At 36.5% G+C, this 24,779-nt stretch overlaps 1 protein-coding gene across 2 annotated transcripts in view; it reads right to left on the bottom strand.

Annotated features, from left to right (window-relative positions):
* The window catches only part of AKAP6 (A-kinase anchoring protein 6), a 220,086-nt gene that overhangs the window by 12,919 nt on the left and 182,388 nt on the right, over positions 1-24,779 (bottom strand). For both annotated transcript variants that reach the window (XM_082284079.1, XM_082284080.1), the window contains exon 12: positions 15,950-16,165. In XM_082284079.1, coding sequence (XP_082140205.1) covers positions 15,950-16,165 — 216 coding nt within the window. The remainder of the gene's footprint in view (positions 1-15,949; positions 16,166-24,779) is intronic.

Raw genomic sequence — 24,779 nt, 5'->3', positions numbered from 1 at the left:
TCCTTTACTTGATGTTGTACAGAGGAGGGTACAAGTGATAAATGTCAGATAGAGTCAGAGGTAAATTGTTTGCTCACTTTATTGGGAAAAAAATGGTGTTGTTTCTTCTTCTGTCTATGTTTTTCATTCAAAAGAACTGTATAGTATTGTATAATTCATCTTTTACACAAAGCAGATAAATCTCCTACTGCCATTTCCAACTGGGAAAGCTTTACTTGTGAAAGAGCTGCACCATGTTCTTTATTTTGTTTCAGTTGATTATGAATGAGGCTTTCCTAGAGAGTTTGCACTTACAGACTGCAGAGGAAGTTCTATCTAGCCTGGGTCAAGGTATCTGAGTGACTTGGTCTAATGAAAGGAATCCCTGTCCATGGCAGGGGGATTGGAACTAGATGATGTTTAAGGTCCCTTCTAACCCAAACCATTCCCTGATTTTATGATTCTATGATTCTATGATCCATTCTTGAAATGCAAATACCCAAAAAGGAAGGGGTCTATCACAGACAGACATGTTGATCTCCACATCTAAGACAGACTGTATTTGAAGGGAATCTTGGAGTGTGCTACAGAGCTTCACATTTCAATGGGGTGAGCCTCGTGTTGACTCTTAATCCCTGGCTTTGCTGAAGTCTGTGGCAAAACATGTCGCAAAGGTACCATCCTGTCGGGCAGAAACTTTGTGGATACCAGCTTGTGTACTTGATGGCACTAATTTTCCTGGAATTAAGAAACCTGTTTTTCATATGTGCAAGAGTGTGTGAGTATAAATTTATATTTAATTTTTTTAAAAATTAGTAGTTTTAAAGTAGGTCAGGGTGGCCTCTGTCATCATAAAGTCACTAAATACCACTACATTTAGAGAAGATCTCTATGGTCACATGGTTCACAGTAAGAAAAGGCAAATAGTTTTGACCAAGAAAGTAAAAAAACCCCAATGTAATAAGAATCAGAAGATGCACAATATTATGCATATTCCTATTTTTTACCTGTTACCACTAGATAAACAACACTTAGGAGGCATTTATTGTTGCATGAAAAGTTTTAAGTATGATTAAGTGAATAATCAATTATAGACTCAAAGAGTGAAAGGTTAAATTAATTCTAATGTGTTTGAAAGTGCTGCTTTAAGGAGTTTAGCTATTCCTACTTTGAACCCAAAACTATTTTGCTCAGGAAAGCATTCCCATTTCAGTGGGATAACTCTTGTGAGCATCGTTTGGTGTGTGCTTAAATGCTTGTAGAGTTCATGTTTAATGGCTAACCAGTTAATCTGCAGAAAATGTTAATGGGAAGAAATAAAGTTATTAAGCCAAATAAAGACATTTCCTCAGCCCCAATGCTCTTTAAGGAAAAGTGTCAAAATGTAATTTTTCATTTGTTTCCTTTACTAAAACAAGAATAGTTTAGCTTTTTTCTGAAGCAAATTATATTAAACAATGATTCTCTGTTTCGGCTTCATTTGCATGTGCTAGTCCAGTACAGATACTTTGTGTTGGTGAAACAGGCCTGTAATGTAACCCCTACGTACTATTATATTTTTTTAAAGGAATTAACATGAAAAAAAGAGCTTTTACAATAATAAATACAAACTCTGTTCTTCCTCCCTCCCTACAACATATCCTTCAGTTGCTGTGGCCAAATTATCCAAACTCAACTGCACTGAGGGGCCAGGGGAAAAAGGACAGAAAACCATCCCCCACATCCAGGAATGCGTGCACATTCAAGGAAGACAAACATGATTTTGTCTTTTGAAAAATGCAAGCATGCCAAGTACTTCTGCTGAGGGAAATAGTCATGTGTACAGTGCCACTTCATCTCTGCCTCACTTAAACTCATTTTCTAAATGGTGTTCCCTATATCACAGTCATCAAAAAAACTATTCCCCTTTCCCAACACCAATGTTTTAATATGCATAAGCATATGCATATGCATAATATTCCCTGTGCATAATACTGAAGTGGCCGACACATTACAGAATAGTCTCAGAATATATGGAAGAATATATGCTTTATCACAGATCATGAAAGAAACATATCATGAACATACATATTTGTTATAATTGCAATTAAAGGCAGGTACATATTTATTTCCTGAGAAAATAAGATCTAAACCTGCAGTAATCTGTTTCTGCATTTTACAATTATTTTTGCCTCTCTAGATGAAATAACACACTCAATCCTGCACATGCAGAACTCCTCCTTCTCTTTTTGGGGTCATGTATGCTTACGGGTAGTGCCAGGGTCCTACATGGGTGCTTGTATGCACAGAGAAGGACATTGACTTTGCCTCTGCCCTCTGCAGTCACAGATGTCACCTGCAAGGGTCTCAGTATGAGCTGGGAACAACAGAGGCTCAACCATTGCTCAGGTCTATATGATGATGTTTGAAGATCTCTGATAATGTTCAGAAATAAATAAATAGAGGACTATTATTGTAATACCCAGATTTTAAAATGGTTAATATTCCTTATCATGGCAGCAGCTTTGTGGGCATATCTTCTAAGCGACAGATAAAATAACTGCAGTGATGTTTTAAGAGGATGCCCAGCTGAAAACTATTAACTCCTACTAGTAGGAGCAGTGTTTTAGAAGTCAGGGAAATTGTCCATTCTCTAAGCATTCTTCTGCTATTTCAATGTCACCTGATGATGCTTGGTAAGATTCTGGGGTCAGTTGTGCCTGCATATGAATCCTGTGAGGGTCTTCTAGTGTCCTTGGTAAGCTGCCTGCAGGACCAGATGGACAAAAGAAAGAGTCAAAGTCTCCAGCCTCTCCATCACACTCCAGCTGGAGTGTACAAGCCAGGCTGAAACAGAAGGTGAGCCATGTCAGCAGAAGGCCTACAGGAACTAATTTTGATCACAGATCCAGGCAAAAGCAGGGACTCAACAAGTTCAGTCCCTGCACTGTGTCCAAAGTACCATTGTTAATGACCTACCCATTATCTTTTTTCCATCCTCTATGGAAGCATTGGCCTCTTTTTTTGGCAACCTTATCCTTTCTAACATCTCTGTTTCTTATTTGCTAAAGACTCCCTTTAAATGTTTCTAGAAAGAAAAACATCTATAACATTTTTATCTTGAATAATATTGTCACCCAAATAGGTTTACAATCCCAGACCTATATCCCAAGTTGTGTATTTGTAGCTTTTTTTCTGTGATGAGAAAGCCTGGCTACATGGCATATTTTACCAACTGTTGTTTTTACGGCTTTGTAGCTTTCTTTTCATCTGTCAAGAGGTTACATGACAGGATTTTTTGCCCTTGAGTGTCATTTCATATCTCACCTTTACTTCAGAGAAATATATGATTTTCTTTGTTCAAGAATCCATCATAAGCCCTTTATGGAACTCTTAGAAAAACATTCCTAGCTTTACCTAAACCCAAAATGTTTCAATGTACACATGGTTCAGAACAGAGTAAACCCTGGCACTATACCTCAGATACATGCCCATGCGAGTTGCTGGGAGTTCATCCATGCAAAGTCTCTGAATTTGACCCAAATGGCATCTTTATAGTTAAGACTACAAAATATCCACAAAAATCAGGGAGTCTGTGGAACACCATATTACTGGCAAATCAATTGTATTCTGCATTTAGATGCTCATAAACAAATTTGTACAAGCAAATTGACACAAAAATAGTCACTACTGCTTTCTCTTTGTACTAGTTAAGAGGTCTACATACTGTTTAGAATACTCTCAATTTAGTGTCATTTGCACTGGAACTGGTACTCCTTTAACAATGTACTCTCAGTTAAACCAGAACTCAGTGGATGCTATGAATGGGCTCAGTAGACACAATAGCCATCTCCAAACTGCAGCAGGCACATCAGGACACCTGAAATCATGGCTTTTTAAAGAGCTTTGTTTCAGCAGAAATGAGGGTTTGTGAAAAACTCTGAAGAGTGAGAATCGCCATAGAAACATAGACTGATGTAAGGTACAAAAGAGCAGGACATAAGCCCTTGGGAGATTGACCTTAGGAGAAACCTAGAAAGAAAGTTTTCTCATGAAGAGCTGGAACAGAGACACTTGAATTTCTAAACAAAAGAATTCTTCCAGTATACTGGAAAGGGAAACTTTATCTATTATTAATGAATAACAGGACTGCATGAAAAATACCTGTCCCTATCATCAGTTTCTTCTTCTGAATCAGTTGAGAGACCACCAAATTCCTGTTATCAGTGAGAACGGACTCCTTGTCCCCCTTATTTAAATTTTCAGTGCAATTTCTTTGCAACTTAAGTTCTGGCATTTCCTGAGTAGATTGATTCATCATCTGTAAATTTGAGATAGCAACTTGAGGGGAGTCAATAAGCAAGTATTGTTAACTCAAAGGCTAGAAGAATACTGCATATTATGAGTACTTGCACAGTCTGCCCACCTATGGATTTCCAAGTGTTAAGTTAAACTCCACAGTTGTCAGTAAGTGGCAGGGAGTTCTGGCAATGAATCAAAATTACAATGGTAAGCACTTTGAGGCTACAACAGTACAATTGCTCCTTGCCATTACACAGCCTATATCTAAGAAAAGATGCTTTTCAAATGTTGCAATATAGAAACACTGGCCTAATCTCCAAATATAAGCAGTCCCTAGGTAGGCAGAGCTCTTTCACCAAGATCATCTCATCTTTGAACTTCCAGATCATTTTCTTGTCTCCTTCTGTGGTAAGTGATGAAGTTTATAGCTTTCTCTATACATAATAGATGTCAGCACAGCTCTGGAGCTGTCTGGAAAAAAAGGATTGGAATTTCCAGTCTAAGCTAGGACATTGAATAAGTCCTGTGCAATGTCTCAAGTACCAGTATTATGTGCACAGTTTGGTCTGGTCACTTGAGAAATGATTTGATATAAGCATACTTTGTAGAAATTCACTAAGAAGCCAAAGTAGTGGACAACCATATCTTGCTATTGTGAGAGGTTTATATGTGCCTATCTTAGTTTGACAGAGTACAAAATAACAATGGGGAGTAACTCATTGTTACAAAATCACTATATTGCCATTATTCAACTTTCTTCTGTTTCAGGTGGGTTTATTTTAAATGTTATACAGTTTACACTTGGGATAAAATCAGAATATAAGCTGAAGATTTCAGTCTATCCACAGTGACTATTTTCAGTGCTGGCGAGGTACAAAAGGTCCAATGAATACTAAGAGTTTACAAAGTAATAACTGAGGGGAACAGGGCTATTAGTATTAATGTTATCAGTAGAAGTGTTGTTAATATGTATTATAGAGCTCAAAGTCTTTCATGCAGCTGCTCAGGTTTTCACTGCAACTAGATGTCTGACATGTACTTTTTGTGTAACACTTAGAAATTTTGGAACAGTTTATGGTATTTTGTTTCACACTGAAACATTATTCCTCCCTTTCTAAAAATCAAAATGGATTTTTAGAAAGTGTCTTTCTGAATTTTTCAGTAAAACTGCTGAATGAGCTGACTCCATAAAGTTTAGGAACGCATTTATTATATTTGTAGATCAGACACTACATTTATTCACAAAGTGAATCTCTAAAACTTAGCTTTCTTTAGAGCTGTGGGGAGGCCCAGTCTTTTTCCCTTTGCTCGAGAAGGTGAAGCTCAAGAAGATAATTAACCATGAAACAATGAGGAAGCTTGCTGGGTAAGCACTAGTGTGAAAACAGTTACTCCTCACAAAGGAGGGGAAATTAGCTGGCTGGATAAAAAAGGAAGTGTCAGGCAGGAAGACTGAAATGACTGCAACTATAAGTAGATAGCTCTACGCATCATTAATGCAATTTTTTAAAATCTAAACATCACTGATTTCTAAATTTAAATGCACTTAACTGCTATGTGTTAGGGGAGATTAATATGCCATTTAAAAATAATTTTTCTTAAACTTTCCATTTTCACATTTCACCACTTTGTCATCCTTCCCACGCATGAAAAAAATCACTGTCTCTTAGTATTGTATTCTTGTTTACAAAGCCAACGTAAACAGAGTGTTCTAAAAGATTTTGTTTGTTCATTATATTTTACAAACTCATTCTTTTACATTAATATAGGTATTTTTTATGAACAGAGTTTCTTTTGATTTTACTGTTTCACAGAGTAAAGACTTATGATATATCTTTCCTTTCAAAACTTCCTTCGACTCAAACACTGTTCCCTGAAGCAGCCACATTTTTGGCAGAAATTCAGTTATATGCTATGCCAAAAGAAATAGAATAAACAAACACTGCTTAATGCAGCTGGCTAGCTAATTTACATATTACTGCCGAACATGAAAACCTGGATATGGATTAGAGCTACAATGATGACACAAACATCTTATAGGTAAGGAGAAATGAAATTCAGATTATCATTTCTCATGATTTACATTTTATTATTTAACACATATTATAGTACCTCTGACATAAATGTGTGTACATATTTAAATATTAAGTAGATGTATTATAATTTCTGTATGTTTTACAGAAAAATATGTTAGAAATGTCTTGGAAAACTATTAAGTGGGTACACTTTTGAAAGTTTTCTTCTGGTGAAAGCACACTACCTAAATGGCCACGTTCCAGATTTTGGAAATAGCACAAAACCCTCCTAATGAAATGAAAACTCTCTAGGCATACTGTAAAACTTCTTCACTTTACATATAGCATAGGTAGGCCTCCAATTCTGCAAGTTCATGGGCTTTCAAACAGCATCTGTCATTTTGGGTGAAGTCAACAGTCCATTCAGCTGAGTCCATCTCCTTCAGTTTTTAGTAGTGAAGGTTTAAGGAAAAGTTAGAAAACCCTCAAAAACATATATGGGTACAGAAGTTGCCATTCCAAATTTGAGAAGTCAGCCTGTGGGGACTTTCAGATTTGGAATTTAATAAGCATTAGTTGATGTCTCCTCCATTAATTTGTCTGACTATTTACTGAACTCATTTGTATTTTTGCTATCCTCCACATCCTGTAGGAACAAATTTCATTTTTATTATACACTTCTTGAAAATAGTATTCCCTTTTGATTGTTTTAAATCTCCTGCCTGATAATTTAATCGGGTAGCTTTTACTTTGTGTCTTGAGAAAAAAGAGTAAGTAATTGCTCCTTAGTTATTTTCATTTATTTTTAAAATAGTTTTAAATTATATTCCTGCCTGCTTAGAGCTGATGTACCTCCTAGACCGTCCTATAATCTTGAACAATGAGATATGCAGATACTTCCTGAAGACCCTGCAAGTTTATTTCCATAGTGGCATGAGTATTGTGGCCTTATTATCCAACGTGAAAGGCCATTGTAAGATGAAAAAACTGCAGTGCAACCTGTCACAAAATAAGGCTTCTTCCTCTTTTTCTAAAAGCTATTTTGTTTGAAAACTCTTGAAAAAAAAGGTCTGAAGATTATCTTCAATTGCACTCATATAAGGTTCGTTGCAGAAGTGGATTCATTAGACACACAGAGCAACAAGTCATTAAATTAATTTAAAAAATCACAAGTTTGTGACTTTCATATTTCCCTTAACTGTAATTTTTAAGACAATCCTGGCCTGAGTCATGAACTTATGATTAGTGGACATTAGGTGTCTAAATAAAACACTGACTTCATCCTGTAATTTGAACACAATGCATTGCAATGAGAGTCACTGTCTGCTGAGCACTATTAAATAGCTGACTCTATACTTAAATGCCTAAATAGGAAGTCTTTTGAAGACCTCTGTCCTTGAAAATTAAAACCATTTTAGCTTTTCTCTTTTAATGAGGTATTTTTGCTGTTTGTTTGTTTGTTTGGTGCTTGATAGTTCTTTCAGCATCTGCATGCTTTGGAAACATCAGATTTCTAATTTCTGAAAATTACTTATTTTCCTATGAAAACTGATTATTCCTGAGAATTTTTCTGGTTTGGCTGGAGTTATGAGTATGAACTTCCCATCATTTTACAAAGCCATGGCAAAACATGACAACATCTGCCAGAGTGAGGGAAACAGTGGAATAATATAGCAGATTGGTGAAACACAGGGAGTATTGCACCCTTGGATTGTTACCTTATACTTTTAATTGTGACAGAAAGATTTGCAGTCTCTGAGGATGGAGTTGAGCCCTCTGTTGAAAGACTTAAACATATTTCTTTTTTTCTTTCTATTCACTCTAAAAACCTACCACTGCAGGTGACCACACAGGAGACTCTCTCAAGAATATGACACAGCATTTGTCTGAATTTTGACTAAAATTGACTGGGTCTGCAATTTTTTTACTTAGATCTGCTCAACAGCAAGGGTTTCACCAGCTTCATTTTGTCAGACCATCCCGACTCTGTGCACTCTCATGATGGCTGTCCTCATAACTATGGCTGGTCCTCAAGGAAATTACCAGAAACACAGAATTTCTGGCAAGAATGTGGGGCATATTACCTATCTTCAATTAAATTCCAAGAAAAATCTAGACCTATGTTCAACACTTATGTAACTACATTTTAGATTCTAAAGCTATTTGTTCCATGTCACAAATCAGACATGTAATGCAACCCAGAAGGTCAAAAACATACACACCTCAAGTATGAGGAAGATGCATCATATTAAAAACTCTAAAATCAAATATCCATTCACTTAAAAAGTAAATATTTTAAGGAAGCACCAAAGTGAGCAAATGCAGGCCCTCAAGATGGTACTGTCATAGGCTATATGGAAGAGGTCCAATAGCAAAACAAAAATTGTGATAGATATTAAAAAAAATCTGTAAAGGTTCAAACATAAGTCCTTAAATAATTCGTAAGGGCTAGACCACGTAATGAGTGTTCAGCACTTTACAATATATAGGGTGCCCTCCTCACCCAATTAAGTTAATAATCTCTCAGTACTTTGCTGTGCTAGAGACTCCTGATGAACTTCTGCATTTTATGCAAGGTTTTTAGCTAGGCGTCACCTTACAAAATGATGGCTGGTGATGAAATAAGAAACTTTTAGAAACCAAGTTTTGTTTAGTGAAGCTATCTAGCAAATACTGAACAATGACAGAATAATTTTTTACCCTTGAAAGAAGGGGGTTTGTGCATGTTTTCTTCAGCTTAGAACAAGTGTCATCCCATGGGTTGAAAAAATATTGCATTGGTGAAGTAAATACAGAGAAGTGAAGGGGAGACACCATTCCTACATTATGAAAAACTGTTTTCTTTCTCAGAAAGAAAAACAGAAACACATAGAGTAGAAGAATAAAGATACCAAATCAGAAGCAATATAGTATTTTTTAACAATTTGTTTTTCCAAATGCATTATAAAGAAGGAAAAGAGGAGGATGCTGGGTAAAAATCCTGAACAGCCCTTTAAGCAGGCTCTTTACCTCCTAAGAAACAAGCTTGTGGAAAGAAGTGCCTTTCTTTTTTTTTTTTTTTCTTTTTCTTTTTATTTTTCTTTTTCTTTTTTTTCAAGTGAGCTGTCTCACTATTGCAGATTTTCCCAAGTCCTTACAACTCTAATTAAAATGTGGTAATTGGTTATGTTACCTCAATTACCATGATGCATGGACATTGATACAAAGCGACACCAATTGAATCCCTTGGGTGTTATACCCCAAGGCCATCCCATTTATTGTGGCCTTATTATTTTCAATTATGTGGCTGGATGTACAGCATACTTTCAAGCCAATACAGATGAGGGTTCTGCTGGACTTACAGTGTAATGTACACATAAGATGACTCAGAAGAAGAAGAGATTTTTTTTTTTAATGGGGTATACTAGTGAACTTGGTGATCAGACAAGTGAATATTTCAGACCTTTTCAGAACAATGGGAGAATTAGGGCACCTTAACCCAAATTGCCTCAGCTCAAAATCTCCATTTTAAATGTGTGAGTAATACTGTCCCTTCAATAATTAGCCTTCTCTGTTGAATAAGAAAAGAAATTGTCTGCTCCATAAAACAGGTATGTTTCTCATTCAATGAATGAGCAGGCTGGAGAAAAATCAGCTTCTCCACTCACCAAAAAGGCAGGAATATTGAATTGCAGCTAAAGCAAAATCCATTAGAAAACACAGTTTTTTCTCTCTCTCCCTGTCCCAAAAAAGCGAATTTCCAGGCTCACCTCATTGTAGCTTTCCATACAGGGACATACCTGACCTGGGCAAGACATACCCAAACTGGCATCCTCTGTAGCAGCTGGAATAATCTGTTGAGGTTAAACACATAACTTGCATTGGGTATTCCACTGGCTGAGCAAAAGATTTTAAAAAAATTGCAGAAAACAACTTACATATTCACACTTTGACTTAATTTATGGGCACAGCTATGACTGAGTCTGTCCCAAATCCATTTTTTATCTTTTCAGTCTTTCAAGTAGAAAGGAACCTTTACCTTCTAAAGGAAAGTGCACAGTGAGTTAAAACTTCTCCAGCTGTTGAGCAGGAATTTTAGATGGCAATTTTGAGTTTAGTTAAATGAAGATTGTTGCTATTGCTATTGCAATTGCCAGGCAGTCTCCTTTTTCCTTTAAGATGATTGCTAGCAGGGTCTTGTTATACAAGCTATAAGGCATCTGTGTAATCCTGAAGTTAAAATTAAGGTGATATATAACATTATATTCGCAAAATATGGAATGATAAATCTGGATGAAAAGAATTTACCAGAAAAAAAACCAAAACAAAAGAAAAAAAAAAAAAAGCCAAAACAGATGGGGGAGATAAAAACCTCTTTTGCTAAAACAAATTAGGACTCCTTCCAGTTTTCTGAGGTTTTTTTCATTGAATACTTCATACTATATAGCTAGATTAACCTGCTGAACCTTCTATTTGACTTGGGACATATTTAACATAAAATAACCGTATTTCGTCTTCCTGGAGTGATTCTTATTGATAATTCCACATTCTAGACAGAACTTTTTGTTCATGAGAAGGACAGCTTTTACCCGACTTTAGGTGCATGAAGTACATGTTAATATCTTGTTATTTATAAACTTGTGGTGCCCACTATTGCAAAAGGTGAGCAAAATTAAAAATTGCTGAAGACAATAAATGAAGACAAACAATTCAAAAGAAACATAAAAGCTTTCTGTGGTTAATTTAAGTGTACCTTTGTAATGTTTTAAGTGGCCCACATAAGTGACTGAATGTAAAAAAGGGGCAGAAAGAGGACAAAGGAAGATCCCAGTACACAAATTAAGAAGACAGTAGAAGATGAAAGTGACTCTAGCACAGAGGCTATATAATCAGCTGGGGTATCTTATTTACTGTCAGCAAGTCAGATGCCATGAATGAGTCAGATGCCATCAGGGTATATAAACATCTTATTTGTTTCCATAAATTACAGTATTTTGTGGGCAACCACAAAGACAGACTTGTTACCACGGGATACAGTTTGTGTGCCAAGACTGGCACACCATCAAATACAGAGAGATAGGGTAGCAGAAGAAATGGTTCTGGTACCTACCCAAGAAATGACTGCACAGGAACTGAGTGAAAAGGAAGGTTAGAACATGCCAACTCAGACAAGGAAAGTCAAAAAAAGTGAATCCTGCAGTGGCTGGGGCATATTTAAATGTTGAGAATACGGATAGTTTTTTCAACAAGAGAAACTTGTAGATACTGACATATTTAAAAGAAACATTATTAGAAAGCAGCCTAAGATTAGAGGTTCCAAAACAAAACAGCCTGCAATGATAATTAGATGAGCACAATGGTATCTCTAAAAGGCTGCTATTTCTCAGCAGAAAGAATGATACACCCCCTAGGCTGGTGAAAGGCAGCTCAGCTCAGCAAATAACTCCAGACTACCTCAGGCAAAGAGGGAACAAAGCAGTGGGTACCTTGTGAAGTTCCAAGCATCCAGGTATCAAGTAAGATTCCTATTCTCACCATGCCTCAACTCCTGATCAATTTCAATCCCAAACAGAAACACAAGACTTCACTCCTGCTGCAAGAGCAGCATCAAGCTCTAATTAGCTCGTAACAGTTTATTTAGAGCAACTGCTTCCGCACAGCAACTGTCCACATGCAAAAGAGGATAATATGTTTTCGCTAGAGAAGCTTAGACCTCTAAGATATCTCTAAGCACTCTCTAAGATATCTCACAAATGCAACTTCTTTCTGCCCCAAGTCAAATTGAAGATATACATTTAATTAAAAAAAAAAAAAAAAGCTGATTCATGGTACTTTAAGAAAACACAATTGGAATGTAGTTCTTTCCCTCTTGGGCTGCTATAGACCCAACAATATTCAGTCTCTAAAAAAAAATTCAGGTTTCTGAAAGCTGTTTTTTTGGTTTGGTTGTCGTGTAAATACTGCACATATTTATTTCTAATCTCCAAAATTCAACTGGTTTTCCTACTGCTGGTCAGATTAACATTTTGTGTAGCACTGACCAAATTTATTAGAGCTATTGCTGCAACACATTAGTAATATGACTAAAAATATTCCAAAGATGGAACTATCACAAAAACATAACCAGAGTTTCTCAAGAGAATTAAAAATCTCTGCTGCTGTATTTTCTTTCTTTATCAATCTTTTCTATTCCTCAGTCTCATATTTATCTTCTAACCCATTCAGTTGCCCAGCCTATTTCATTGATGAATTCTTTTACTTCTGTTCACATTTTTTGCTCTCCCAGACTCATTACCATCAAGACTCTATGCAACTGTTGAGATGGCATTTGTCTTCTTTTATTTCTTGACTTTCTTCTCATTTAAACGTAATGTCGTGTTTAAAACTCCTAACTACAATTTCTGCAAAGCTCCGTTCTGGATCCTCACTAATTATGTTTTTTCCTTTAATTCCACTGAAATTTCTGTAACATTTTCTCACAATCTTTGTTTTACTTTTGACTGCCCTGGAACAGATTCTCAATAAATCTATTGCTTAGATTTTTCTGCCTTCTAGATTCTTATTTTTTTGCCTTCTCTGTGTGTTCTTCTCCTCTGGGCTTCTCTCAATCCATTCTCTGTCCAGCTCGTGTTTGTGTTTAGGATTACCCCGAATCAGGTGCAGGACCTTGCACTTGGCACTGTTGAACTTTATGAGGTTTGCACAAGCCCCCTCTCAAGTCTATCGAGGTCCCTCTGGACAGCATCCCTTCCCTCCAGCTTGTCCACTGCACCACACAGCTTGATGTCAGCAGCAAGCTTGCTGAGGGTGCTCTCAGTCCATTCCCATCTCACCAACAAAGATGTTAAAAATGCCCATCCCAATACCAACCCCAGAGGAACACCACTTTTCTACTTGGGCATCAAGCCATTGACCACACCTCTTTGAGTGCAATCATCCAGCCAATTCCAATCCACTGACTTGTCCATTCATCAAATCCATTTCTCTGAGGATTAGAGACAATATTATTTGGGACAGTGTCAGATGCTTTGCACAAGTCCAACACATAGAAGGCCACCAAATTTACAGGACATTTGCCCTTGGTGATGCCATGTTGGCTGTAAAGAATCACCTCTTAAATTTCCATGTGCCTTTGCATAGTTTCCAGGAGGGCCTGCTCCATGATCTTGCCAGGCACAGACATGAGACAGACCCGCCTGTAGTTTCCCAGGTCCTCCCACTTCTCCTTTTTTCTAAAAATTTGGGTTCTGTTTTCTCATTTCCTGTTAGCAGGAGCTTTGCTGGACTTCCACAGCTTCTCAAATATGATGGATAGTGGCTTAGCCACTTTACCCACCACTTCCTGCAGGACTTGTGCATGCATCTCATCAGGTCCCATGGACTTATGCACCTTCAGGTTCCTTAGATTGTCTTGATCTTCCACTATAGCAGAAAGATCTCATTCTCCCATTCCCTGCTTTTGACTGCTGCAATTTGAGTGGTGTGGCTTAAGCACTTGCTAGTGAAGACTGAGGCAAAATAGTAATTGAGTACCTAAGCCATCTCCATGTCCCAGATATCCAGATCTCCCATTTGTTTCAGGAGCGGGACCAAATTTTCTCTTTTTTTCTTTTATCACCAGTGTATCTAGAGAAACTTTTCTTGTTGCCCTCCATGCCCCTGGGCAGATGTAGTCCTATAAGGGTCCCATCTTTCCTAACCCAATCCCTGAATGCTTGGAAAATTTCTATGTGTTCCTCACAATCTACCTGTTCTTGCTTCCACCCTCTGGGGTTTTTTGTTAATCTTTCTTCCTTCATCTTCTGCTTTTTACAAGACTTGAACAAGTCTTTTACCTTACCTGATTCCCTTTCTCCTTTTTACCTAATAATATGTATTCAGATACCTGCAGTTCCCATCTCAGGACAGAGGGCTCAAGCAAACTTCCTCCATCTAACCTCATTCTTCTGTCTTTTAAATATCTTCTTCTAAGTATCTATTAGCATAAACTAAGCACAAACAAAATGTTGTTCTTTCCTCCCCAGATCTCCTCTTTATTTCATGCTTTTTCAGTTCTCCCTCTGGTAATCTCCATCAGCTTGTGACATTTACATCTCTCACTAGCTCATTGAGGGGAATCTAAGTGTGATTAAGATTTGACATTTTTCTGCTGGCCATATAGTGGCAAGCTCTTAGATGATCTTGGTTGTTTCCAATTGCATTCCTCTTCAGTTAGTACTTGCCTCTCTCTACGTAGATGTATAAAGAAACACACAAAAATTATCCTTTTTTTCCTCTATACCCTTGTACATTTGCATGCAGCGTCATCATTTTTACACTTCTTCCAACCAGGTCAAATTTTTGATAGCTTAACTCCTTAATTATCTTCACTTTTTACATTGCTAATCCCATGCTTATAAAACCAATGCTGACACTGCATCTGCTTTTCAGGGATGTCTTCCCTCCATGCTGCCTCATACAGAGCCCCTTTTGACTTGTCCTAAAAGTCTGTTCAAACCTCTTCCTTCACCAAGTCCCATTTCTATGTCAATACCAAAAGCAAAACAGCCCATAAACCAAACAGGCAGAGAAGTGCTCCTATGTTATAACTTTTGATAAAGGCAGGCAAGCAACATTGTTATTACCTTCACCAGTTCATCTGTCCACAGCATCCTTCTCACTAACTCACCATTTCTTGGGCTGTTTAGACTAATAGCATTTCACTCAGGAACTGCTAGTGTTTCTAAACAATGCCTTATGTATCTTCATAATGTAGGACCATACTGAACCAGAGAATTACAGCTTCTGTTACTTTTGTAAAGGAACTTTAAAAAAAAGATGTCAAAAGTAGTATTTCACTGTTAGTCAGATAATTGGTAAGAAGTATGTCAAGCATTTTTTCCTTTGCTTTGCTTGATATAAATCTAAAAAATTATGTCACTTTTTCCCAAATCTCATCAAGACTCTTCAGTATATGAACTACATAGGATTATCATTGCTGTCAATGTAGCTGCAGTATACAGACTTCAGCAGTATGATAGCAGCACAAAGCATGCTGAGCCAATTCATCCGTTACAGTCAATGGTGTTACTGTAGGGATTATTTTATTCCCCCTGCTTTGTAATATAGTTTTATGCTGTAGAAAACCAATCTAATTCATGCCACTTAATGGATGGTTTAAGCAGAGTGCTATTTTGCCTCTTAGGAATCATTTCCCTGACATAAAAGCAAATTACTGCATTTTACTTATATTCAAATAACAGAGGATTGTATATTAATCACATACCCATGGCATTCGATGTGAAATACACATCTACTGCTAGGATGCTAATTAAAACCAGTCTTAGTTACATGGGAAATTCTTATTCTAAAATATATTTACAATCAGTGAAATATGTTTCTGGGCCCAGTTCTGTTAGGTACTGAGCAACTTAGCACCAGGAGAAGATCGGTTTTATTCATGGATGGGATCAGATATGGTGAGATTAAATATCCAGCAAACACAACATGTATATGTGCATTTACGTTATTAAAAAAATATTGTCCATACAATGCTGTGTGAGAAGCTGAAGATTCACTTGTAGACAGTAAAGAATAGGAATGGCATCTCAGTCAGAGGAAAACACTCAGAGATGGATATGTTTTTCTTGTGCTGAAAAAGCGTTTCTTGAGAAGAATGAAATTGCACAACATCTTTTAAAGCAAGCATCACTCACCAAGTCTTTTTCTAGTCGCTTCTGTAGCCTGGTTTGCCAGTGGACAGCTTGCATGACAATGGCTTCCCACCTTCTCTCAAGGTTTACGATTATCAGCTGCATGGACTGGTGATCTGCATTTAGGTTGCAGGTCTCCTGATCATCCAGGAGGTGCTGGCATAATCGCAGCACAGAGGCAACCCCACGGCGCCTCTGCTTGATCTCAGAGCAGAGAGACTGAAGGACAGACAAACAACAGATGTCAGCATGGAATACTTTGCAAACTGAAACATTAATTATTATCTGATGTTTAGTGGTGCCCAGTCTCTGTCTTGCAATATATTTTTCAGGTCTTCCATAAATTCCCATACTTGTGTCAAAGCTTAGTGTTTTATTTTCAGATAAATACAGTCTTAACCTTAATAGCACAGAAAGAGTAACACTACGTTCAGTCTTCTTCAAACAAATGCCATACATAGTTAACTGTCTCAATAATGCTGAAAGTTTTATGGTGTAGACTCATTTATTCTTCCTTTCTTTTTCATTCAACTGGGACACATCTGAAATGAGTTACCCTGACAGTAATCGGCATCAGAAATTCTACAGGAAAATAAGAGGGAAAAATTGTAGTCATGCAATGAGAATATGTATATTTTTAGAAAAAACAATAGAAATCACGGGTCATATGCACCCTGTCACAGGAGAAACATTACGGAAGGAGAAAATTCAGTATAAAATTGTTTACAGATGGTTTTTGTTATCATAAAATATTTTCAGGGTAGTTCCATATTCAAGTAAATGTAGGAAAATGGTGACAATTGATATCATCCTTGAAGAGGAGTAATTCACTGCATTTATTTCATCATCCTGATTCCACTGCTGCTGAGAATGCAGTCTGACGTAAACTGGACAATGGGAGACAATTGCTAAACCCTAAAATTGAAACTTGATGGGAGCCAGGATATGTTGGTTCTCTCCAAACCCCCAAGAAATTGTACTGAGAATCTGATTGAGCAACAGTATAAATAATGCATCCTACACGCCAGAACTGGAGCGAGATCTACCACCCGGAAGCAGTAAATGGCATGGGGGGCTTCCAATCATGGGTTTATCCGTGATTATACTCTACTGTCACTGCATATCAAACCAGGATTTTTTTTAACTCATAACATATTTTAATAATAACATCTATGAAGCTGGGGTACAGAAGGCAGATATGCATGTGAGGATGACAGCTTCAGCCCAGGTTCTGAGACCCTATACTTTTATAACATTGCATGGTTCAAGTATTCAATAATTATCATAGGGCTGTGCTATTCCTGAATTTAACAGTACTGTGCTCTACACATGGGAGCTTTCCAGATAATTTAAATTATAACTTGCCAACATCTGTTTCCCTCTGTGGGATGCCACAGATGAAAGTGCATGACCCTATGAGAAAATCTGAACTATCATCTTTTTTGAAGACAGGGTGTTTGCTTCTAAACTTACTGTTAATAAGAAGTAAACAAAAAAAGCCACTATATCTCTCAAAGCTGTTTACAAGCATTAACGGATAAAAAACCAGGATCACCTTTCATTAATTCTATTAGCAAAACATAAACATTCTATAAAAAGTGAATTCCAGTTCCAGATCTTCATGTCACTGTTTCCTTAAAAATTGAAATTTATGCTTAGAAATGTCATAACTCAAAGGAGCATTTTGCTGCTGTTCTTGATCAATAATATTAAGCTGCAAGTGTAAACCAAAAGATTGGTATATAATCTAAAAACATGTGTCTTTTCTTTGCATATGGATAGTGTGCAAAAGACAGGGGTTTTTTAAAGTCTTCAAGAGAAATGATGATTAAAACCACAAACATGCTGAAGTACTAATCTACTTTCACCAGCACAATTGGGCCATCCTAACAGATTGCTTATTAATCAACATGGGTAAACAAGGCAAAGAAATCTCATTTAAAGCAGAAGTTTTAATGCCTGAAAGTATTTGTGTTCAAAATGTTATTCCCAATAAGCCTTCATTAGAAGACATCTTAAAATGATTAAGTACATTTGATTGTAAAGTATACTGAGTAGTATAGTAGCAGGTGGACATTTCATACAGATGTTCCACTTATTGATATAAAGCATTCTATAGCTATTTAAATTACCCTAACTCTATAATAGCTAGAATTCTATTACTTCTATAATGAGAGAACCCTGTACCTTTAATATTTCTGAATTTTAAATAAGGTGAATGACGAATTCCCAAACCACTATTTATGGCAAAATATGACCAGGAATTTTATTATTCAATTTATACCAGAGCTGCATTTTCATTTACGTTTCCTGAACTTGCCCTTATTTATTTTCCTTGAGTTCATTACCAGTTTCCTTTGTAGTTCTTGATGTAACCACCACGTCTGCCACATTTCCTTTCTGATGCTGTTCATTAGCTTAATGTCACATCAGAAAAGATACCAACCAACCAAACCAAACCAAAAAGTCTATCTAAAGTCAAGGTTCTTAGTTTACATTTTATAACAGCTAGTCAATTCAGGTTTCTTAGAAGTGATGGTGAGTTATATACTGATCATAGCCAAATTTACGGAGGTCTGCATTAACTTCATAGAAGTCAATACAGCTCAGAATCTGGCCCCATAACATTAATTTACCTTGATCTACCTGATTAAGTCATCCCTTATAAATATTGGCCTTTTTTGATACAATGCCATTTAATATGATGAGGTAAGGAGAATTGCACTCATAAGCCATTATAGGGGACTTTAAGTGAGGCCTTTACACTGTGTTATCTGAAAGCAGAGCTACAGCATCCAAGTCATTTCTAATTTATATCAATTTTACACCAGCATAATAACAGTAGCTTTACTGAAGCTATTTCTGATTTACATGGCTGTGACAGTACAATTAGGCCTATGGCACTTTTGTTTCAATTTTATTACATGATATTATGGTTAATATTAAACAGGAGAAGAATGAAGTGCTTGTATCTAACAGTGTGTAGAAATAGTTGGCTATAGCAACAATACTTTAAAACCCAGAGAACTTAATCATGTAAAGACATCTTTAAGCCCTATATAATAGCACTAGCAATAATGAATTTAAGCAGTATTAGGGTCTTGTATTCAGTGTCCTAAAGGGACACAATAATTGCATATATCCCACAACATGACATATACACTGTGGTGTTGTATATTCCTCCAGGTTTTTGCTACTGTTAAAATGGCATGCTTCTGTAAAAAACCTGTCAATACAATAATTTCACATGCAAAGTATGCTTCCAGGATGACAGTTACTTTAATTATTTGCAAGGCACATTTTACATTGTGAATGTTTGACAAAAATAAATTAATTTTAAAAAGGAAATATGATGAGTATTTCTACTGAGCCTTGGGCCTTATGGTTTACAGCTGCTATAGTAAGCTACTGGGCACTTGAAGGTTCAGAAAATTAGGTTGTGATCTAACTGTAGACTGAGGAGCATCACTTAGGCTCACTTAGTCTCCCATGTGTGCAGATTTGCTGAAGTATAGATTAAGAAATCAGACACTTTCAATTTTGTCCCCTCATACTATCATGTGTCCATTGAGCTGCGATAAATGTAAACACAATCCAAATCTTTGCAAATGTGGGTGAAACATGTTCACCTAAGCAATTTGCAGTGAGACTTAAATAAAAGTATTTGACTTTTTTGCTGCAGGCTAAGAGTACACACAGTAACTGCAGATGCTGTGTAAGAACTTGACTTTGTGTCTGAGTCATTTGCTTCACAACAGATATCCTGATAACATTGAGGTGTTAGTCATTAGAATGTTATTATAGTCATGGCTTCCCATACTGAGAATTCCTGTCCATGCTGCTAGAATCTTGGAAGGCTTTACTTTCCTCTGCCTGCCCCTATTTTCAGTGCTTTGAAGTTATCACCCGCATAGCTAAAAAGGGCTAGCTGAAACTACTTTCACAGCTTGTTAATACCATGACTTAAATCATCTGGAAAAGTGCCTGCTGAGTCAAATGACATCAAACGCTCCTTCCAAGCCATGGGCTAATAGCACTATCTATGGGGATGGAAGTGGCCACGATCTGAGCAGAAGGTGCTTGGCTTAGCTGTGTGACTCCTAAGTGAATGGCATATGACCAGAAACATGTCTGCAGCTTTAGGCAGTGCCAGAGCATATGAGAGGCATAGAAAGGTGGGAAGTTGAGGAATGTTATAGCTCCTCAAGCCCCAGACTGCCTCCTTCCCTCATTCTTCTTGCAGCATATCAGCACCTGAGCTGAGCTGCACCGCCTACTCTGCACAACTGAAAGACATACATGGGAAGTCAGCTTTCTCACACAACATGTAAGATGAGTTGGCCACTGAAACACTGTTACATCAAGAATCTTGACCAGGTGTTTAATATTAACTATTTAAGATTCTTGATTAATTCAGTGGGACTATTGTGCTTAAAAGTCATTGTTAGTTTAAAAGTCACTGTTAGTTTAAAAGTCACTGTAAAATTAGTTTAATTCCCTTAAATCCACATAACCCACATTCTCCACATAGATTATTGAGATGTGGTTTGTGGTTTTCATAGCCTCATTTACTACATATTGTTTGGAGAATCCATTTTTATGGGATCTGAAGTTTCTTGTTTTCACTCTACAACTGCATTAAGTGTTCATGTAGAGATGGCCAGAGCTTTGAAAAGTTGGACAATGACAAACAGCAACTTAGATGGATTTTATTTGTGCTTTCAGGTTCAGAAGAAATGCCAAGGTACACAGAGATAAGTGTTATTTCTGGGCTTCTGTGTATGCGTGGGCAATACAGTCTATTTTTAGGAACACAAAAGAAGTTCAACAGCAGAAAAATGACCCGATCTAAGAGGAAGTTTCTCTCTCGCCTTGGTCTGTTAAAGGCTTCCTCTTTCCCCTTGTTGCAGGATGTGGGTATGTGAGGGAGGGAATGATACATTTCTGATAGCACCAATTGTTCCTTGATGTAAGATGGATCTGCTGTTCTTTAGTAAACAATCACGTGCAGAAATTAACGCAGAATCTGAGAACAGAAGTCACCCTTCCGTGTACACCAATCAAACTACATCTCTTAGAAGTTATTTGCCTTTTTATGTCTGATTTTTGGCTAGTGAAGCATTTCAGTTTTTAAAAGTGATAATGTAAAACTTTTAAGTATCACAACTAACAGAAATAATACATCAATTAAAAGAAACAGGAAAACAGGAAAAAGAAAAGAGGAAATGCTTGAAAAGTTTGGGCAAAATTTAGTTTTCAATGTTTTCTGTGAAATGGCAGTGCCTGTTGGAACTTCTCAGGATGATGCATCCCTGTATTTCAAATTCCATTCTTACAGGACAGATGGTGAACAGAAGAATTTTTGGTTCTGAATGAAAAAGAAAATCAACAATTCCTCAAAAAATATTAATAAGATAATAATTCCTTAAAATAAAAAAGCTAAATGACAAAGATGGAAAGTGAATGATTACTTGTCATTGTTTAGAAAAATACTGCCAAAAAACCTGTGTGCTTTTGCTGATTTCAAGGTTAAAAGAATATGCCACCTAAGATAGGAAATCTACTCAGCTGCATACTGTGGGACTTAATCTATATTGAAGCTAAATATTCTATAAGTATGCAGTGAAGTGCAAAAAACAGCAATTGAAAAATGACATGATTAAATGGCACAACATGCAATCATTTGCTCTCAATTATATCAATGTATCTTCTTCATTTCAAGGAGTCAGGCAGAAATATTGTTTTTTAAATGCCTCTATAAATTGGGCACCAATAATAAAATAGATGAGAGTCCTAATAAGCTCATTTGTGTAACATATATCACCCACCACAAAACTATTCCCTCCAAAGGGGTTTGTTCATAGATCTGTCTCCCAGTTGTCACCAGTCTTGGCTATATTAAAAGATTTTAAAGGCACAAAGCTTGCAGACCATTCAGTGAAAAACCTTTGTACTTAACCCTTGAGAGAAATTTAATGCTAATTATGGAAAAAGTATTGATAGAATATCTTTCCTGTCACATTTTATTATGATAACAGTCACAACAAAATCTGAGAATGACATTTTAGAAATATCATCTAATTGCAAGTCAGAAATACAGAATGACAGTTTAAAGTAGACTATCACTTCTTTCAAAACAGCAAACCGGTTCTCTTCATTTAAAAGCCCAACTTTTAATAGTATTACAACCACTAAATTGCTACACTGATCATATCTCTGTAACTCACTGCTTAGCAAAGTGTTACAATATCTCACTTACAAGAGAACTGTGTCTCTTTCTATACATATTAAAAATGACAATGAACTAGTAGGAAAAAAAAAACTTCATTTTTTCACTATCTTCAAAAATGTACACAGGGGCTTGCATTCTACCTATAATCAAGTACTTAATGAGTTCTTTTCATTAGCTTTAAAAAGTTACATGGGGATTTGTACTTATTTGAAATAAATAATTGAATTATTTATTATTATTAACATAACAGATTATATGCTATTTTATTATTTTAATACTTAAATGTATTAACTAGGTAAATATATTTATATTAAGTAAAACATTTACTTTTAAATAGCATTCCTATTTTTCTCTAGAAGTACAATATATGCATTAAAAACAGTAGCAATTCAGAATAGATGGTTCTGGACTCATTCCCTAAAAGCTACTATTGTATCTGTATGACATCATTTAACTTCTTTGTTCTATTCCTTATGCTCATTTAAGTACTTCAAAATATTTGTTTGTAAGAATACCATTCAATGGTCTGTTATTTAGCTCATACTCCCATGTAACTAGTAATATGCAATATACTCCTCTTCATAAATTAAAAACACTATTAACATTCCAGACGTATAAAACAATATGAAGATTAAGTTACTATAAAAGAAACTATAATAGCTTACAGATTGCTTGTATCATTACGAAAGCGCTGGTATCTATTACAGTGTCTCCCTGGAATAAAGAACGCAATTTTGGCAATAATCTGTTAAAAAAAGTGCCCATTATTGTTAAGATGCTCCTATCTTAACTCTAAACTAGTGTGCAATTACAGGAAGATAACTTTTAAAAATAAAAGTAAAATGGTGTTGGATGAAAAGGAATCTTCCCTACTGAAATACAACATAGTTTTTCCAAGCCTTATTTTTCTTGTGTTTCATACAGGGAATTAGATTCATTTTCAAACTGAAATATTTTAGAGCTATATATTACACACTTCAAAGTTGCTTCCAGGGGATAAGCCAAGTCACTCAGATAGAGGAGCCAGAGGGGATGGCAGGAGGATCCATTTTTCTAGTCTAGCATAGTGTTTATAAATGCCTTTGGTTCATGTCCTCTTCTCACTTAATTTGAGAAATTATCTTTCTAGTGAAAAAGATTCAAAGGAGAAACATTGCAGGAAGTGCCACAATTTCCCAGGGTTTCCTTTTTTGCCCCTAGAAAAGGCTAAGGTAAAAGCAGGCTAAGCATCAGACAGGTAGAATAAATACCAGTGTTGTGCTTTGCTTTTGTAGTGAATCCCGAACCACAGTAATCAAAAATACGTTTGCCTGTACTGGACATTATAAATTTGAAATTTTTGTTAGATCATCACACTGGGTAGAATTTCAAATGAAATGTGTAGAAATTCAAGGCTCCTAAAAAATTTAGATAAAGGTGGAAACTTTTTTAAAAAAATCATGTAAAGCATCATTTAGGTTCAAGTTGACTTTCAGTCTTCAGAATTCACTTAGAATTACAGCTGAAAAGAAATCAAGATGTTTCTCAACATAGATCACATCTTAGATGCCAAGAAACCCTCTCCAATCACCTAAAAACCTTAGGTATGAATTTGAGCCACTTTTAGTGACCATTAAAACTGTTAAAACTTTGTATCCTATCTTGGTGATATACTGGGCTTTAAAGGAAAAACTTCCTTGCATGAGTGTACATCAATACCTGTAACTCTCAAGCAGAGGTTCAGATGTTAATATTATATTTACTCCCTTTCTTAATCTAGTTCCTCATAGGTGGTAGACATGAATTTTTGCTCTCTTTGTGCAATGGGCCTGGTATATTCCAAAACATAGTGAGAGTTTATCCTGTTCTAAATTACAGAAAAAAATGTCCTGCAGTGTATTGGTATTACCTTGTTTTGGGGAAAGCAGCTAACATAAAATAAATTAGACTATTCTTTTGGAGACTTCAGAACAGGAAAGGGAAAATAAGCACATGCAATAAGTAAGGAAAAAGAGATTTCCTTTGGCTTTTTTCTTATATTGATGAAGTAAACTTTGCCTCTATACGAAAACATACAGGTTGAGCTGTGCCAGGGTAAACTGAGTAAAATATTAACTGTGATGTTTTCATGTCTATCTGTATATGCACAGGGACAGCGAACAGGCTTTTCTAGAAATTGTGTTCTTCGTCTTATTTCCAAAAGGCAGTGCATCCTCAGAATGGATATACATTCTTTTGCCTTACCTTAAGCATAAATATACACATAGACACACAGTTTTTGGTTTCAGTTCAAGACAAAACCAAAAGTCCCCCACAGAGAAGCTGTTTACAGCAGAATCAACCAGAGCCAGGCAGCACTGTGATGAGGTAGGTTCACCCCTCTCGGATGTAGGGTAGCTACCCCAGTACCTAACTTGGTAAATAAGATTAAGAGAAATGATCACATTGACTAGGGGAGCAGTTGTCTCTCTCTACTCAACACTGGTGAGGCTGCATCTCAAGTCCTGTGTCCGGTTCTGGTCCCCTCACTCCAAGAAAGACATCGGAGTTCTGGAGCATGTCTAAAGAAGGGCAACAGAGATGGTGAAGGTCCTGGAAGGTAAGTCATGTGAGGAATGGCTG

The sequence above is a fragment of the Coloeus monedula genome (assembly GCF_965178545.1).
Source record: "Coloeus monedula genome assembly, chromosome: 6".
NCBI lineage: Eukaryota > Metazoa > Chordata > Aves > Passeriformes > Corvidae > Coloeus > Coloeus monedula.
The sequence above is the reverse complement of the archived record's forward strand: the minus strand, read 5'-3'. Positions and strand labels throughout refer to the sequence as shown.